This window comes from Triturus cristatus, chromosome 1_1 (genome assembly GCF_964204655.1).
Source record: "Triturus cristatus chromosome 1_1, aTriCri1.1, whole genome shotgun sequence".
In the NCBI taxonomy this organism is placed as follows: Eukaryota; Metazoa; Chordata; class Amphibia; order Caudata; family Salamandridae; genus Triturus; species Triturus cristatus.
In genome coordinates this window covers 47,136,622-47,156,418 of record NC_140579.1, presented here as the reverse complement: position 1 = coordinate 47,156,418, position 19,797 = coordinate 47,136,622, and the positions used below count along the sequence as shown (strand labels likewise).

At 40.6% G+C, this 19,797-nt stretch overlaps 1 protein-coding gene across 8 annotated transcripts in view; it reads right to left on the bottom strand.

Annotated features, from left to right (window-relative positions):
* LOC146869330 (RNA helicase MOV-10-like) overlaps window positions 1-19,797 on the bottom strand; it is a 614,726-nt gene that overhangs the window by 387,231 nt on the left and 207,698 nt on the right. For all 8 annotated transcript variants that reach the window (XM_085650280.1, XM_085650264.1, XM_085650271.1 and 5 more), the window contains exons 5-6: window positions 19,164-19,404; window positions 17,036-17,185 (exon numbers count right to left, since the gene is read on the bottom strand). In XM_085650280.1, coding sequence (XP_085506406.1) covers window positions 17,036-17,185; window positions 19,164-19,404 — 391 coding nt within the window. The remainder of the gene's footprint in view (window positions 1-17,035; window positions 17,186-19,163; window positions 19,405-19,797) is intronic.

Genomic DNA, 19,797 nt, shown 5'->3' with positions numbered 1-19,797 from the left:
GCACCAACCTGGAGTTAGAATAGTAAATTGTACCCCTACACCATCCAACACTTTCCCTACTGCTGCACCTTCCTGGAGTTAGAATAGTACATTTTACCCCTACACCATCCAACACTTTCCCTACTGCTGCACCTTCCTGGAGTTAGAATAGTACATTTTACCCCTACACCATCCAACACTTTCCCTACTGCTGCACCTTCCTGGAGTTAGAATAGTACATTTTACCCCTACACCATCCAACACTTTCCCTTCTGCTGCACCTTCCTGGAGTTAGAATAGTAATAGGTTTGACTATTACATTGTTGGATTTATAACAGTGTTAATTTAAATTACCTTTTGTTTTTGGTGTTTCTTATCTTGGTTTGGCTGCTGTTGTGGTGTTGGCCTGCTGGCTGGAGGTTTTGACCTGCTGGCTGGAGGTTTGAGTTATTTGTTTAACAGATTTTTTCAACAAAGTAGCAACCAATTGTCTGTGAAAATGAAGAAAAAAAAAATTAAAACAACTTTGACAACGTTGGTGAAAAAAGCAGAATGTGATTTTTTTTTTGTAATTCTGATATTTTATTTCAGTGTAACTACATACCATATCATATTTTCCATGGTGCTGCACCACACTTGAGTTAGAAAAATAAATGGTACCCCTAAACATACTACACTTTCAATAATGCCTCACCATTATGAACTTAAAATAGCAATGGATACCCCTACACCATCCCTCACTTTCCCTACTGCTGCACCTTCATGGACTTCGAATAGTAATTGTTACTCCTGCACCATCTAACGCTTTCTCTACTGCTGCACCTAAGTGCAGTAATATTAGTAATTGTTACCCCTGCATCATCGCACAATTTCTTTTATGATGCACCTTTAATGTTTAAAAAAAATTATTATATACCCCTACACCATACAACACTTTTGCTGATGCTAAAAATATATTTTTAAATTTAAAAATTAAAAAAATGAAATATTAAATCATTTACCTTCACTATAGCAAAGGTGAGTCGAGTAGGTTGAGGTGAAGATAAATTAGGCAAACGATATGTTGCTTTTGATAGAAAAGCAAATTTCTGTTGTAGGAACAAAAAAAGATGTTTTAAGTTGGTATATATTAAAGTTACTTCAGAGAAAAAAAATTGGTTAGAGTACATTTTATAAAATATAAAGTATTAAATTATTTTTAAAGCACTGTTTGTATGGAAATAAAATATGATTTAGGACAAAACAAGGTGTTAAAATATAATAGTGACTTACTAGTAGTTGGAAAAAAAGAATGCTTCTTCAAAGGATTGCAGTGTTCTCTCAGTCGAGGTCACAGTCAAGGTGTCAGAGGGTCAGGTTTTTGCGTCTGGTCTCTCTGGTAGTTGATAATCAACTGAATGCAAAATGGTGTCTTGCTGGTATTTATAAGTTTTAGTCAGTGTCACTATTATTTTTTTTAAAAACAGCGTTCGTTGTGTTTTTTAGTATATTTTATTTTGCTGTGGAAAATGATAATTTAAAAAATCATTAAAAGATGTATTGTTTTCATTTATTTGCTCCGTTTTGGCATCCATTTTGGAACATGTCTTTTGCTATTGTTTTCATAGAAAGTGTTGTAGGACAAGTTTTCGAAGTAAGATGGATAAAATGGCGACTATGTGTATGTGTCTTCTGTTTTAATCCGTTTATTTTGTGATATAATCATGATTTAAATGTATATGAACTGTTTAATTATTGGTTATTTGTGCAAAACTTTAAAATGTGTTAAAACGGATTTTTTGGGAAATAATGGTATTAATTTTAATACTCTAGTATTAATTTTAATACTCAAGTATTAATTGTAATGCTCGCGCATTATTTGGTAATGCATTTCAGTTAATTTACGTTCAGTTTTGCTCCACATTTTAATACACTTCCCCACCCTAAAACCCCTAATTTCCCTGCATCCCGTGCCAGATTTTATTGAACTTTTTAATAAAAAATATATTTTTTTTGGCGTTGTAATGGTATGCGTTGTAAAGGTTTTCGTTGTAAAAGCACTTTTAAGTATTTTACTTAGTTTTGCGTTGTAACAGTATTCGTTGTAAAATATTGCGTTGTAATAGTGTTTGCGTTGTAAAAAATGCGTTGTAAAGGTAGGCGTAATAGCATGCGTTGTAATGTCATACATCCGTTGTCTGGTGCCATTGCGTTCCAGGATGACATTCTGGTTTACGGAAAGAATGATGAGGAGCATGACCGCAATTTATATAATGTCATAGCGGCTTTGGCTGAGAAGGGCCTCACCCTTCGTTTGGATAAATGCAAAATAAAAGCAAGGGAAGTGGAATACTTAGGACACACAATCAGTGGGAAGGGAATTAAACCAAAACAAAAACACATTGAGAGTATTAACGCTCCCTTACCTACCTCGAAAGAACAGTTAGTTGCGTTTCTTGGGTTAACTGAATTTTATGCAAAGTTTATTCCAAATTATTCTGCTAAAGGTGACCCTTTCAGGTGTTTGCTTAAGAAAAATGCCAAGTTCATGTGGTCGAATGACATGACTGAAGCATTTGAAAAATTGAAGAGATTCATTGTTAATGCACCATGTTTAAAACCATTTGTCCCCGGAAAAAAATGTATAGTTATGGTAGATGCCAGCAATTTAGGCCTTGGAGGTGTCTTACTACAAAAAGATAATTGCAATGAATGGATTATAGTTTACGCTTCTAGGGCTTTAAGAGATGCAGAGAAAAATTATTCGGTTATCGAAAGAGAATTACTTGCTTGTGTATGGGGGCAGAACACTTTAGAAGTTTTTTGTGGGGCACTGATTTTATTATCAAAACCTATCATAAACCACTCGTATTTTTAATGTCCCCTGGTGGAGGTAGGTCTATGTCTGCACGGTTAGCCAGATTATCATCAAGATTACAATCCTTTTGCTTTTGTATTGGGTATGTTCAAGGGAAGGCGAATATGCACGCTGACTGTATGTCCAGGTTACCTATGGCTAGCGACAAGAACTATCAGGATGATGATTGTGAAGTCGCTTTCACCACACATGATATGAACTTAATACATGGTGGGAAACCAAGTCTGTGTGAGGATATCTGGATTGCTGAAATGGGAAAGGATGTTGAATTAAATACTGTCAAAAAATATATTGTGCAAGGTTGGCCAGAATCAAGGAGGTTATCTGGCGACATGATGAGTTTCTCAAAGATTCATGATGAACTAGCTATCGAAAATGGGTTAGTCATGAGAGTGGACAAAATAATTCCGCCTTTTGGCCTTAGAAACACCATCATGGAGATTGGTCATGGACACCTTGGGGTTTCATTTACTAGAAGGCGGATTAGGGAGGCATTTTGGTGGACTGGAATAGATTCCTCTGTCGAGCATTTTGTACGCAAGTGTAGTAAATGTTCGGGTAGTGACAAATCAGCTTTTCCTTTGCGTGTTGAATCTCACCCTGTTGACTGTCCTGTTGGTCCATGGAGGAAATTAGGGCTTGATATCATTGGTCCATTTCATGTCCTACCCAAAGATAAATGTTTTGGCATTGTTTTAATTGACTCTTTTTTAAAGTGGCCTGAGGTTAAGATGGTCAAAGAGGTCACTTCACAAAGTGTGATTGAGTTTTTAGATAGTATTTTTTGCAGAGAAGGAATCCCGCAAGAAATTGTTACGGATAATGGACCTCAATTCATTAGTAAGGAGATGGAGTCATTTTTTGGAAAATGTAGTATAACTCATAGGAGAATAGGAGAATATCTGTGTTCCATCCAGAGGCTACTGGTCAAGTAGAACGTTTTAACCGTGTGGTGAAGGAAGCGATCCAACTATCCACTAAGGGGGGGGGTCTTAATTGGGGTAATGCCTTACAATCCATGTTACTAGCATATAGGACATCTCCCAATTCAGTTACCTTAGCTAGTCCATTTGAACTTTTGAGGGGACGAAAACCTAGTACTAGCTTAGTTCCGTGGTGGTTAAAAAAAGGTTTGGATGACAACAAGTTGATTGCTATCGATTATGATGTTGTTAAACAAAGGGTCAATGAGTACAAAAAAAAATGAAACAGGTTATGGATAAGCAGAGAGGTTCGGTAAGCAAACAAAAAATTGTTACTGGTGACTTTGTTCGTCTGAGAAGAAAATAAAATGTTCCTAAAGGTTCCCAATGTTGGTCAGATCCAAAAAGAATTATAGAAGTGTTCAACAACGCGGTGAGAATAGAGGGAGGAAGTGTTTGGAATTTGAACAGGATCTCTTTGTTCAAAGGGGTTTCCCATTCACCTAGGGATCTTAGCAAAAATACATGTTTGGATGATGTACACAATGATGTCTCTCCTAAACAGCATCCAGGTTGCTCCAATTGGGACAGTGACTCTTCCAGGAAGAAACGTGAACATCATTGTCCTGAAAGGTTCAAAGATTATATTATAGATTAGTATACCTGTTAAAGGGGAAAATAATAATTATAAATAAATAAATAAATAAATAAAAGGGGGAAGATGTGTTGCATATGCTTTGCGTGGTTTCCACGAGCGTTTCTCTTTCCACGCTCGTGGAGATCACGCAGAGTGTTTGTTTTCATCTATGTGAGTGTGGTTTCCACGAGCGCCTTCTTTTCCTCGCTCGTGGAGATCACGCAGAGTATTTGCGTTCAATTATGTGATTCTCGGTAGGGGCGGTTAAGGATTGCGGTTTTGGCATTATGTAACTGACTCCTATCTTATGAAGATGGATTAAACTCTTCTCTCAACATCATTCTTTTTCCTGTTATTTTTCTACTTGGAGTACGCCACTAAATTTACCCCACACAAACCTCCTCTTAAACAGGTTTTGGGAAAACGCGCTCTAAATCAAATATTATGGGAAAGGCTGGTGCCACTCCCAATTAGAGAACTGAACCCGGCCTGGAAAATAATTGAAATCATCACATGCTGCAGGCTGTGCAATTACACAAGGGAAATCACTGGCTCACATGTTACTTTGCTACACGGCACTTCAGCATGCCCCGTCTACCCTTCCTGAGGCCAATCTTTTTGTACACCAGGGCACTCGATCGGCCAAAGAGGCTCTACACTTCTTATATTGCTTGGAAACCATCACGGACATGGAAAAGTTTGGAAATTTAATATACAAGGCCTGTTTACTGCCAAATGGCAAGTTGCTGGAAAAACACAGATCAACAACCAGCAGCCGATTGTTCAATAAATATTTCCCCAGCCAAAATATTGATTTCTTCAATTACCATACGTTTGGGGGAACAAACTGAACTTGCTTGCTAACATGCATCTGATTAAAGCAGTTATCTCCCAAAGCGGTGGCTAACCGGTGTCTGTTGCAGTGGTCTGAAATAGTGTGCGTAAAACTGCTTGGCCCTCTCTAGCTTGTTGTCTTGCTAACACATCCACACAATAGTGTTTTGTGAATGTGTGTGGGGTAGACCATGTTGCAGCTTTGCACACGTCATCTATGGGTATATTTCCTAAGAATGCCATAGAAGCCCCCAGTTTGTGTGTAGAGTGTGCTCTAGGGGGAACTGTTAGCGTTGGTTTTGCTTTTGCATAGCATATTTGAATGCATTTGACTATCCACCTTGCAATTCCTGATTTTGATATGGGATTGCCTTTGTGTGGTGGAGCAAAAGCGACAAAAAGTTGACTTGTGTTACGGAAAGGTTTTGTCCTTTCTATGTAATACAGCAATGCTCTCTTTACATCTAATGTGTGTAGGACACGTTCTGCCACTGAATCTGGTTGAGGGAAGAACACGGGTAACTCAACCGATCGATTGATGTGAAAAGCAGAAATGACTTTAGGAAGGAATTTATGATTAGTCCTAAGAACCACTTTATTTTGGTGCATTTGTAAAAACGGTTCTGCTATAGTTAATGTCTGAAGCTCACCCATCCTTCTGAGCGATGGGATAGCCACAAGGAAAGCAGTTTTCCATGTGAGAAATTGCAGTTCACATTTGTGCAATGGCTCAAAGGGTGGACCCATTAGTCTGAGGAGAACAATGTTGAGATTTCATACTGGAGCAGGTGGACGTCTCGGGGAATTACTCTTGAGTCCCTCCACAAATGCTTTGATAACAGGCACTCTAAAAAGAGATAGATATTGCCAAGTTTAAGTTTATTATGTTTTTGGCTCTCTTAAGAGGGCCACATAAAATAAACACACAATTATACAACAATACTTACAATAAAATCACAAAAGGACGGATGAGAAGGTAATACATCATATTCACTGGTCAAACAATCGTCTAATATTTCTCTATGTATCATTTAATAAATATCTAAAAAGCCTTTAAAAAAGTTAAAAACTTTAAAACAAAACATTTCATTTGGCGGACAATAAAGTGCATGGAAGAAGGTATTTACATTTAAAATTCCTAATTGTAAACAAATAGGTTTCAACCATTTATAACGCAATGAGCGTAAAGCGGGACAAATAAACAAGACGTGATTACGATCCTGTACAGTATTGTGACAAAGATTACATATAGGAGATACACCATACCATTTAGCTAAGAGGGGATTTAGTGGGAGCAAATCTTGTCTTAAAAGGTACCATAACCTACGGACTCTATGGGGGATATTCCATGTAAGGTATTGTTGTGCCAGCTTTGGTGTGTATGTATTTAGAAGAAGTTGCCTTTCTGTTTTTCCTTGTTGGGCAATCATATCCAATTTATAACTGAGTTCCCAAGATGCACTTTTTAATTTAGACTTTAGTTCAGAGGGAGTAAGTAAAAATAAAGTGCTTACATCCAACTCTAACAGAGTTACTGCTTTTCTAAAGTTTTTTACTAACAGGGAAAACTCGTTAAAATTGCCCAGAAGCTCATTTTTAATGGCTTCCCGTAAGGAATCCTTTTTACCTCTAGCTAAGCAAGCTACCCACCTTACCAGGGCAATCAACCCCTGTACCCAACAACTTCGGAGTCCGAATTCCAGTCTACATGAGGATACAGAACAAGCTGTGTTGATAGAAGTAATTCTTCTTAATATCTTTCCTTCCATTCTATGTAAAAATCCCCAATGTTTCAACTCCACTAATTCTAACCCATACAGTAAGGTTGGGGGAATCTTTGCCCTAAATACATCCAAAAATAGTGTGAGATGTCTCTTCCCTGTAGCCTTGTACAAGGAGCATAATCCCATACCATGAGCTAATGCTTTACGCGAATTATGGTCTATATGGGGTTTCTCACTTAGGTTTGCAGAGATTATTTTACCTAAGAAGGTATAGGTTTTAACCACCTCTAAATTATGTCCGCCTATGGCCCATCTATAATTTTCAGACCTACATTTTTTCTTTCCAAAAATACACATGATTTTACTTTTCGAAGTATTAATCTTCATATAACTTGCTTCTGCGAATTGATTTAATGCATGTAAGCGGTTAGACAGGCCCTTCGGGGTTAAGTCTAATATGAGGATATCATCTGCATACATTAAAATTGATACTGATGATCCTCCAATTATCGGGGCTATCCCACCGCACACTGAAATGGAAGAAGGAAGGTCTGCCGTATAAAGAGAAAACAATATAGGGGCCAGTATACATCCTTGTTTCAGCCCATTAGGAGAAGGAATAGATTGAGACAAACCTCTTTCTCCGCCTTGTAATACCTTACACCACGTGTTCGAGTGAAGGGATTTTACAAGTTCAAGTAACTGTAACGGCATGCCTAAAGTAGCAAGCTTTCTCCACAGCGTTGGACGGTCCACCTTATCGAACGCTGTGGAGAAATCAATGAATGCCGCATATATTCCACCACCACGAACACGTACGTATTTATCGACAATCACCTGTAATGCTGTTAAATTATCAAGTGTACCATGCTCTTTACGGAATCCAGTTTGTTCCAAGGGTAAAATGTCATTTAGTTCTATCCATTCAGAAATTAAAATCAAGAGACATTTAGCAAAGATTTTCCCTATAGAGTCCAATAGAGCTATTAGACGATAATTCCCAGGATTATCCCGCTCTCCCTTTTTAAATATCGGGATTAATATACTTCCCCTCCAAGAATTAGGGACTGATCTCGATAGAAAGCAGGCATGAAATACTGGAAGGAGAATCCTACTCCAGGAAGTGACATCTTGCTTTATTATTGACATGGGCAGCTCGTCCGGACCCATAGCTCCGGAAGCACTCATACTCTTTATCACTGAAGCAATGGCTTTCTCAGTCGGAAGCTCTATATTAGGCTGACTATTCGGGGCTGGGTCCCAGCTGTCACCCTCTACGCTGTTAGGGGCATACAAACTAGATATAAATATCCAGACATCTTCAGCAATAGAGATGGGGATGGGGGAAGTTCTTACCCAACATCCTTTCCCTATTAGGGACCAGAATTCTCTAGATTTATTAAAGGCCGATGCCTCTCTTAACCTAATCCAGAGAGAATCTTCTTTTTCTCTTTTTAATTTTATTCTAAGTCTAGCTCTCCTTCTTCTTAATAAGGCTATCTTATGCTCATTTTCCTTAGTTCTACTAAGGTACTGTTGCCTTACAAGTTTATTTATTTCCTTATTTAGGGGTAGTAATAAACTGGGAGGGAGATATAACTTCTTAGGTTTTCTTAATTTCTTAGCTCTCGTGGTAAGCTTTTCCTTAAAAATTTCAAAATATAAAAATTCCCTACCCTGCCATTCGTCTAATTCAAGTACGGTTTGGGCAAGAATTATTTGTACATCTTTCATAGTGGAAGGGTCCCAGAAACACCTTCCAGACTTGCAATGAATAGAAAGACCTTTATTAATTATAGACCAGGATTCAGTATCTGGGGGTTGTAATGAGACTATTATATTAATCACATTATGGTCGCTCAAGCAGGATTGAGAGATCATCATGTCCTGAATATAAAAAAATGAATCATAATCCGTAATTACATAGTCCAGGATGGATTCACCCCTAAAAGAATTATGTGTAAACTTAGCCGAGTGTCAGAAGGCATCCTACCATTTACGATTAGCCCCTCTAAATAACTGAGTTCTTCAAGTAATAACTTTCCTCTTTTATTAGTTTTTATTTTACTAGGAAAGATTGCTTGGGGTATATTATATGCTTCTTCCTTAAATTTACTTCTAAACATATCTATACTAGAAGTGGACACTTTGCTATTTAGGTCACCCATAAGTAAGATATATGGAGGGTGATCAAGCTCTAGTAATTGTTTTACATAAGAAAACATTCGCTTCAGGACGATATTAAAAATATCTTCAGGTGGGATATATGCATTTAGGATTACGAGAGAAGTCCGTCTACCTGTGGACGCTAGATTATTAATAGTTATTGATTGAAAAAGATTACTAGTGTCCTTATAATGGGAAAATTGCCATTGTAATGAATTTGATAAAAAACAGGCTATTCCTCCTTTCGCATGACCTTTTTTTGAGGGTAAGGCGGCGGCCTCAAATACAAAATAATCTTTTGCCCCCCATAAAGGGAATCTTTACACCATGTTTCCTGAATACATAGCACATCTGCATTCAAAGAGAATAGATAATCAAACTTCTGTGGACAATTATGTAATCCTGCAGCATTCCAGGATATGATTTTTAATTGTCTGTTAAAGATGTAGAAGCGGTCTTAAATTATTCGATGTATTACTAGATAAAACCCCTGGGAGCCAATTCCAGTGTAGATTATCTTCTGTTAAGGGAGTAACCAAATTTTCAAGGGGGGAAAGTACCTGAGAAACCATACGCTTTCCTCTAGAGACCCGTATCTTTAGATCTTTAATATGGATCTTGCCGAAAACCCAACTCTGAAACTCCTTTTCTAAAGAACATATGCTTTCCATTATTAAGAAAGGGTAACACACGTCAATCCCTCTACGTTGGAATGTTTCCGCTTGTTGAAGGACAAGATTCGCAATTATTTTTGAACAAAATTTTACCCTTACGCGCGGACCATTTTCAAACCTTATTATTGAAACCAAATCAATATCACTTGACAAAATAAGTTTTAAGCTTTCAATGTCCTTAAAGGAATTCAACAACCATGATCTGTTCATATTAAGGTCTGAGTCAAATAAGGGGAGAAAATCCAGTGACAGGGTATCCACACATGGATTAGAAGTTTTTAGTGGTACAGTAGTTAAATTTGTGGTCACATGCGCTGAAGGCCAAAAAGTAGATGCCGATGGATTAAGTACCCTTATTACAGTAGGCATATTACTTGTAACTTCATCCATTGGTACCGAAGGCTCTATCCACCAACCTCGGAACATAGGACTCCCCCATCCATAGTGCTGACATCAAGGGGACCTTCGACTATAGGGTTGGTAACACCACCAGCAACCTCTACAGAGGAAGTCTCCAATAATAAACTATCTGGAGTTTCTATAACATCAAGTACTTCTGTATTTACATGCTTTTGAAAAATATTTTGCCTCTGTCTTTTCTTCTTATATTTGCGAACAGGTTTCCTATTTTTCCATTTGTTCTTTCTACTTTTTTCTATTACTGTCCCCGTAATCACTACGGTTCCTTCAGGTTCTTTTTTATCCTGAATAAAAATGGGAAAAAGTTTGTTTCCAGCGGTTGGGTTAACCACTGCCGATTGTTCTTCCTTCAAAGTCGGTTCCAACTCTTTCCTCAAATTTAAAGAAAGTGGAGGAGAAGTCATTGAGGGCTCATGAATGTCTACTTTTACTGACATCCCCACTGGTACATTTTTTCTTAATGGAATATTACTATCAAGAACATTCTGGACAACGGGTTCGATAGGGAAAATAGACCCGTTCACAGCATTTTTGACAGTTAATACTTTCAATATTTCAGTAACTGAGTCCAGAATACAGTCAGTGCTCCCAACAAATTTACCCAATAAACCTAATATAGAGGTCAATAAATGTTCAAGTGCTATCAGGGAATCAGAAATTGGTTTTTCATTTTTTATATATTCAGGTGCAGTGAGAGAGCAAATACCTGATAAATTGAATTGCGGAGATTTCAAATCACTCTGCAATGAAAGAATGTCATTAGATGTAATAGAAGGAGTGCTACTATATAACAGTAATCCTGATGGCGTTTCTCCATTTAAGGAAATACTAGGATCAGGCTGTTTCAAGATTCTCTCGCCCATATAGCGACCACACAACTCTAGATCAATACTAGACGGAATAGAGATTTCTTTTATATCCACCACCTGATCTTCTGTATCCTTAAGAGTGTTAAACTGAAAACCTTTCGAATCTGCTTTCATAAGGACAGAATTGTCTCCTTTAGAGAAACATAGTGGGATGTCTACATCTTTAGTCAGGAATAGGGTGGAAGAGTCTTTTTCCGTAGTTAACATAGGGTTAGTATCGGTCGCTACTTCTAACTGCGGTTCCGTCGTATTTATTATCTCATTGTCAGTGATGTCCATATATTTGTTCTCTGGTTTTTCCCATAATTTAAACAACTGCATCTGTCCCTTCAATTGTAAGCAATGTTCAAATTTATTCCTCATGGGGTTGGATCTAGTTTTTATGCATGACCTCCCCCCTAGGACTCTTCCAGAGCGTAGTTTTTTTGCTGTCATGTTGTATAAAATAAAAGAGTAAAAACAAAGACTACCAATAAACAAATAAATAAACCACTGATATAATTAGAATCAGCAATCAGAATAAAATATATATGCGACCAGTCAATAGTTGTATCACCCTCACCGTTTTATCGCCTTCAATAACTGTCAAAATGTACTTGCGATGAACATCAATATGAAAATAGCAGGGCCCTGCCCGGCCGACCTCGGCCACAGAGGGCCCACCCTTTGCCCGGGCTTCGCCCGGCGCCGACCCGCGCGCGATCCCGCGACGCGGGGGCTAGCAGTTGATTTATGCGCCTCTGTGCGCAATAGCGATGACGTTGGCGGGATTCCCCCGCAAGGGTTCTTGGGGGCTGTAGTCTCGGTGCACACTGCGGCCGCGAGGGCTGGAAGTGCGGCGGCGGCAGGGAGACGCTGGAGGTTGCGGGCACAAGCGTGGATCCAGAAGGACAACCAGGAACACAACCAATGCACAGGTAGGATGAACTGCTCGTTAGTGACAGGGAACACCCGCTCTGCCGAGGCTAGCAGTTGATTTATGCGCCTCTGTGCGCAATAGCGATGACGTTGGCGGGATTCCCCCGCAAGGGTTCTTGGGGGCTGTAGTCTCGGTGCACACTGCGGCCGCGAGGGCTGGAAGTGCGGCGGCGGCAGGGAGACGCTGGAGGTTGCGGGCACAAGCGTGGATCCAGAAGGACAACCAGGAACACAACCAATGCACAGGTAGGATGAACTGCTCGTTAGTGACAGGGAACACCCAATTATTGCCAATTCCAGAGGTATGCAGCTATTGCAGCCAGGTGTAAACGTATTGACGTGTATGGTAAATTGGATTGTTGTAGATGTAACAAATAGCATATAATGTTTTGGACAGAAGCATCAAGCGGGTTGATGTGGTTGTTATTACAGTAAATTACAAACCGCTTCCACTTTGCTGCATAGCAAGCTCTTGTGGTAGGACGTCTAGCTTCCTTGGTAATATTCATACAGTCTGGCAGTAGATTAAGATGGCCAAACACCAAGACTTCAGGTACCAGATTGCCAGATTGAGTTGACTGGGTTCTGGGTGTCCTATGTCTCCATGGCTCTGAGTGAGGAGATTGGGTGTAAGACATAGTTTTTTTATGAGGAACTACAGAGAGTTCCAATGAGGTTGTGAACCATGGTTGACATGCCCATGTGGGAGCAACTAGGATTAGTGTCAGGGACGCTTGTCTGAGATCCCGAACCACTCATGGAATGAGTGGGAGAGGCAGAAAAGCGTAAGCAAATATCCCTGACCAGTTCATGAATCGTGCTTTGCCTTTGGACAATGGATGTGGATACCTGGACGCGAAGTTTGGGCATTTTGCGTTTAAGTGCGTGGCGAACAGGTCTACGTCTGGAAAGCCCCCCATTTGAAAGAATGGGAGGAGAACTTGAGGGTGTAATTCCCATTCATGGATTTGCTGTGTCTGACGACTTAGCAGATCTGCCATCTGATTGTCTACTCCTGGGTGGTGTTCTACTAGGAGATAGATTTTGTGATCACCAGCCCACCTCCAGATTTCCTGGGCTAGGTGGAACAGTTGGAGGGAGTGTGTCCCCCCCCCCCCCCGTCTTGGTATGTAATACATAGCTGTCATGTTTGTACGAACCAGGACAGCTTTGCCCACTAGATGGGTTAGAAAAGCCTGGAGGGCTAGAAATATGGCCATAAGCTCTAAATGGTTGGTGTGGAGCAACTTTTGTTGGTGACTACACAGGCCTTGTATTGTGTGTTGCTGTAGATGAGCACCCCAGCCAGTTAGAGACGCGTCCACTGTTAGTACTGTCAGTGGAACCGGGTCTATGAAGGGCCGTCCTTTTGACAGAGCTTTTTGAGTATCTAAAGTGGCTCCTAGATCGTTCTGAATATTGGCTGGCTGAAGATGTGACTTTGGCACATTGACTGTGAACCCTTGTCGATGTATTGTATTGTAATTGCATTTTTATAGTGCTTACTACCCCTGACGAGGCATCGAAGCGCTTTTTCGGTGAGTAGCACGCTACTCCAGGACCCATAGAGCATTAGTGTTGAATTAGTATAGTGAAATATGAAAGTAATTTTAAGTGGTGGATAAGTTAGTCAGTTATTTGGGTTCGGAACGTTAGCAGCAGGATAGAGGAGGAAAAAAGGTTTGTATTTATATAGCGCTTGTTACCCCTGATGGGGTGTTGAAGCGCTTTTTTTTGGCGAGTAGCAAGTTTCCCGGAAACCCATAAAGTATTAGTGGTGAATTAGTATGGTGAAATATGAAAGTAATTTGAGTGGTGGATATTAGTCAGTAGTAACTTGATTGTTATGAAAGTGTATTTGAGACACTGTTGGTACGTGCTGGCTTTGATGAGCCAGTCGTTTAAGTATGGGAAGACATGGATGCTTGGTCTCCTTAGATGAGCAGCTACTACTGCCAGGCATTTTGTGAAGACTCTGGGGGCAGTGGTGACTCCGAATGGGAGTATATGTTGGCCTCCTAGCACAAACCTGAGAAGTTTTCGATGAGCAGGGTGGATTGGAATATGAAAGTATGCGTCCTTTACATCTAGAGGGGACAGGAAGTCGCCTTTTTGAAAAAGAGGTAGTACCTGTTGAAGTGTTACCAAGTGAAAATGGTCTGACTGTATCTAAAAATTGAGTTCTCTGAGATCTAAGATTGATTGGTATGAGAGACCCGTCATTTTTTGGTATTAGGAAGTAAAAGGAGTACACGCCTGACCCTTGGTGTTGAAGTGGTACGGGCTCTATAGCTCTTGTAAAAGTAGAGACTGTACCTCTTGTTTGAGGAGGTGTAGATGATCTGGTGAGAGTTTGTGTGACTTTGGGGGAATGTTTGGAGGAGTGTTGATAAACTCCAGGCAGTAACCAGAACAAATAATTTGTAGAACCCTCTTGTCTGTTATTGACTGCCAAACTGGTAGGAAATTTGACATTCTTCCCCTGACAGGTGTTAGATGGTCGGGGGGGGTGGTGAAGAGGTGAGTCACTGTTTTGTATTGGAGGAAGAGGTGCGTGTGTTTGAACCTCTACCTCTTCCCTTACCATTATTTCCTCTGTAACCCCCTCTGAAGTAGTTCTTAAAACCAGAGCGTTGGTTTTTATCCTTGTAGGTGGAAGTATTTTCTGAGGAAGAATTGTTGGACCCCGCTCGATAGAAAGAGCGTCGAAAGGAACCACGGCCTTGTAGTAACTGAAGCGCCCCTATGGATTTGGCCACCTCAGTGTCTTTCTTAATCTTTTCCAGTGAAGAGTCTACCACTGGACCAAAAAGGTGTTCCTTATCAAAAGGTGTGTTTAAGATAGAGGTTTAAACCTCAGATTTGAATCCAGAGATACGTAGGCAGGCGTGCCTTCTTAAAAGGACACTGGTATTTACTGCTCAAGGGAGCACCTGATTTGATGGTTGAAAATAAGCTGTACCTCCCTTTTCAGGTCTTCCGCTTTAGATTTATGTTCTTGGGGTAGATATTGGATAAATTGTTCCATCTCGTCCCAATGCGCACAGTCGTATCTAGCTAGCAACGGTTGTGTGTTGGATATGCTCCAGATGTTTGCTGCTTGAGATGCGACTCTTTTCCCCAAAGCATTAAGAAGCTTAGATTCCTTATCTAGGGGTGGAGCATCTCCTGTGGTTTGAGAGTTAGCCCTTTTGCGTGCGTTAGACACTACTAGCGAGTCCAATGGTAATTGTCCCCTAATGTACGCTTTGTCCAATGGTGTTAACTTATATTTTTTGTCTACCCTAGGGGTAATGATACGTGCCCTGACAGCATCACTAAAGATATCATCCACATGTCTGATATTACTCTTGAGCATTGGTAGAGTGTGATGACCTTTGAGTAGTGCTCAGGGTATCGAAAAAAAAATCCTCTTCGAGGGAATCTTTGTGGAGTTGCACCCCATGGTAATTGGCAGCCCTACCCAGCAATTCAATGCAACCTACACTGTCGGCAGGTGGGGACGGTTTGGTAGGATATAAGTCAGGATCATTGCCTGTGGGCGAGTTAATGTTATAGTCGTCCCATGGGTCTGCAGGTATTGGCTGATTATCATCATCCCCATTATCATCCCCATCATCCTGGTTGTCAGGTGTATATGGTGAATGCTGAGGCGAAGTAGGCACAGGTATAGACTGTGGAGAAGGAGGAGATGGGATAGGAGGAGGGGAAGGGTTAGTTCCAACAGTTCCCTTCTTCAAAGGAGTGTGAAATTCCTCTTCAGCCTCAGTTACTCTTTTTAGAGTCACTGTGGTGGTGATATGCCCAGTTTTTGGTTGAATGTACAGCACTTTCTGTTTAGGGCCGGGTTTATTGAGCGGATCATCGAAACAGTGTTTTTTCGGTAATTTCGGTGCCGGCCGTGTTTCGGCACCGAGGGTTTTAGGGGCTGGAGTTTTCGGAAACGAAGCATGTTTCAGTGCCAAGTGTTGTGGGTCAGAGCCGAACTTCGATTTCGATCCCGAAGATTTCAGCTCGATGTCCGATTTAGCGTGTGGTTTTTTGTAGGCTTCAGTGCCGAGCCAGAAGGCAGGGTGTCGGAAGCGTGGTCTCGGTGCCGACCGGAACCCATGGGCACAGGTTGGTCCGTAGCCTTCTTTTTGGGTTGAGGTGGATTTCGGGCGAGGGAGTATCTGTACTTACAGTACGCTGTCCATGTGGGATTTCTTCATCCTGGTCGGAGCCGTACTCTGAAACGGAGATCGGTTCCTGTTCCTCCTCGGCCCCAATAGCATCGCCGGGTTCTTCCTTCGATTCAGTTCCAAAGAGATCCAGAATGGAGCCTGTGTGCTGGCTCTGCATGTCGAGACGTCGAGCCCGACGGTCCTGAAGCGTCTTCTTGGAGCGGAAAGCTTTGCACGCTTCGCAGTCCTGTACACTGTGCTCAGCAGACAAGCACAGGTTACACACTTTGTGTGAGTCGGTTCACAGGTATTTTGAGTGGCACCAAGGGCAGAACTTAAATGGAGTTTGTTCCATCGACTGCGAATCGAACCGACGCGGGTAGGCCCGACAGCCTACCACAAGCTCTCCGATCGAAACAGGTTTTTTTTTTTTACAGTAAACATGACACGCGAAGAATGAAATACGCGATCAGAAATAATACAGTTGAGGTAGAATGTCTTGCGCACCAAGGGAAACCGAAAGTACGATGTCAAACCGGAGTGCATCGACTAACATCCGAACCCGATGGCGGAAAAACACAATCTAACAATGGAGTCGATACCCATGCGCACTATCACTGAAAGGAGTCACTACCTACCTTGTGACTGGAAAGACTTCTTCGGAAAAAAAACAAAGTGCAACCATCCGGACCCAACACTAGATGGCGATCTGTGCGTAGCATATGATGTACAGCTCATATGCCTTGAACATGTAATTCTGTTGTATCAGCTTTTCCTTACCTTTTCTGATCCTTTCATTGGGAGAGCTCTGTTCCATAAGAAATCATGAGCGCAGGACTTAAACTACAGATGGCTGGTCACAGTTACTTACATAACTTGCCTGGTGTCCTCCATAACGGGACTGCGAGGGTTGGGTCTGTCTAATCCCAACTGGATAAGTTCTTGGACAATGTCCTTCAACTTCATGGGATACTTGTACTGACCAAGAGAAATGGACCGCTCAAGTTCATAATCCAAGAAACTGTAAAGACAAATGGCAAAGAAATTGTGTTATGATTCAAATATCCAAGTGCATTGTCATCCTTGACAGAATCTGCAGATGGTTTCTACATAAAATTTCAATGATTGTATTTGGTAAAAACACATTGGGAAACCCTATTGACACATGATATGGCCTCCATCCAGACACCTTCAATGCTCCTGTTGTGTTCATCTTTTCATTCAAATTTTACAGTGATCATGTAAAAACACATGGGTATTTTTATAATAGCTCCATCATGCCATGAAGATGTATTAGGGTCATACTTTTAATGAGGTGCACACACATACCCTGAATTTCACCACAAAAAATAAAGTTAAGGGTTTTAATGTTCTCAAAACCTAGAAGTAAAACTTGCAACACATTACTTATAGCCCACAAACCCATAGGAAACCCTGCTCAGATTTCAAGCCAGGCTTCTCAACATAATTATGGATTACATCAGTTGGCACAGGTCTTGATCAGTGTCTTTGTTAAGATCACACAAAGACCATCAAGTTATCAGCATAAGTCAAAACAAATGGAAACGAATGAAAGTGGCCGATAATTGCCTTGTCCTCAGTTATCATACTTCTGTCTCGCTCTCAACCTTCGTGAATGTGTTAACCTTACACAGGCGACCTGGAGTCTGGGACTATTGCTTGAGAATTTGCTGCCCATAGAACCACAGGTGACCCTTGCTATTTCTATCTGTGATCGTTTTACAATTTGTTTCCATAAGTCACTTGTCTCCAGCAGTTGAATTGAATCCCTATAGTCTCATATTAAGATAAAAAGTCTATGTAAAGTGCTCTGAAAAAGTAGCCTGGCCCCAGCCAGCTTACCTGGTTAGGTCCATAAAAGTGTACATCTGTACCCAGGATAATAGTATACCTGTACACATGGCCATACATGGCGAACACACACACATCTATTCTAAAACATTAAGCAATCAAGTGAGTTAGAGACGTCTCTCATTCAAAAATGTATCACATGGAATAGGTCAAGAGTACAGTATTCTGATTCACAGGCACCTTGGCCCTCAACACACAATCTGCAGAACCTAAAATTTTTGGGGATGTCCAAGTGTTCACAAAGCCCGTTTCCTTTCCTATCTGAGGTGATTATCCATGCCAATTTGATTTCATTGCTGGTGTTTTCTCTATGTCTCTTTGTATTATCTTGTCATGCCGTATAGTCTATATTTTGCTCCTTGTATATTTGATGCCGTTTATTAGGTTGTACAGCGTTTTGGCACCAAAATGTTGGTCAAGTTCGTGTTGGTCATGAAAGTGAACTATCTAAACCCACTCCAGTTTGATATTTTACATACATTTTTCTGGTCACCAGCGCCTTTTTCGGCCATTTGGTCGAGTACATACTCATTCCTGAGGTTTTTACAGTAGAAACTAGAAATCTGCAAGACATTACCATAAGTCACATTTCTTTCCTCTAAAATGGATTTAGTCGGGGAAAGGATGAAAATCCCAGGCCACAGGAGCACTGGCCAACACGTCCCATTTATGTACCCGTCTACAGAGACCAAAGGCTACATTGTGAATTCTTTTTTAAATGACCCCAATAACTGGACCACCATGCTCAACCACAGCCAAAATGGTTATTATACTTTTGCAACATTTTTCCATTTATAAACATGTAAATAACACGATTATCTGTCACTTAGCTACCTGAATGAAAGGCCGTGTTGCACACTTAGTTACTACCTCCAAATCGCCCCAATAGTGGATGTACTACTGGTTTTAATTTATCTGGCCAACTGCTTTACCCTCCTCACCATCCCAAAAGAGACTTTACGTTGGAAAAAAACTGAAAGAGTATTCTTAGTGAGTGAAATCAAACATTTTCTCAGTGATCTAGTTTGGCAGGTATATATCACACAGAACCCATAATAAACTCCATCTGTACATCATCTAAGCCATCATCTGCATCATTCTTGAAAACATGGCGACAAAAAGCTTACTTCTCTGGTGGAACTCCTTCATCGTCCAGATATGTTATTGGTCTTTGGATGGTCGCTTGGTAGGGCTTATATGGAGCAGTAGGGCCCAGTTCCTCAGCAAGGCTGCCATTTGACACAGCTGACAAAAAACGACCAATACAAAAGTTCCCAAAGCCTGTGCATGAAAACTCAAACACCACAGTGATGGGGAAATAGCCACAGTATTTTGTCAGGCAATATACTCGGACCTCATAGGCATCTCCTGCAAAACGACCAAAGAGCAGCAAATAATACTAGGTTTTATGTAACATTTTGCAGAAAAACTGTTTGCCACTGTGATCAATTAAGGTAACCAACATGTTAATTTTCCATAAATGTATGGTTGTCTAGAATGGTATTTTAATGCTTACATTGTTAAATATATAGAATAAAAATAAACAGTCAACCTTAGAAATATAATTTAAGTAAAAATTGTGATCTGTCGTTCTCCATAAAATGCCTAGAAGACATATGGATCATTCTACCACACCATATGGGGCTCCAAAGCCATTAAAGAATTCTGGAATTGTACACATTCATAACAGGCGACTTTTCCCCAGACCCAGAGAAGTCTCGACTCGCCTAAAAAGAGCCTTCGGATGCTGCGAGAGACTAC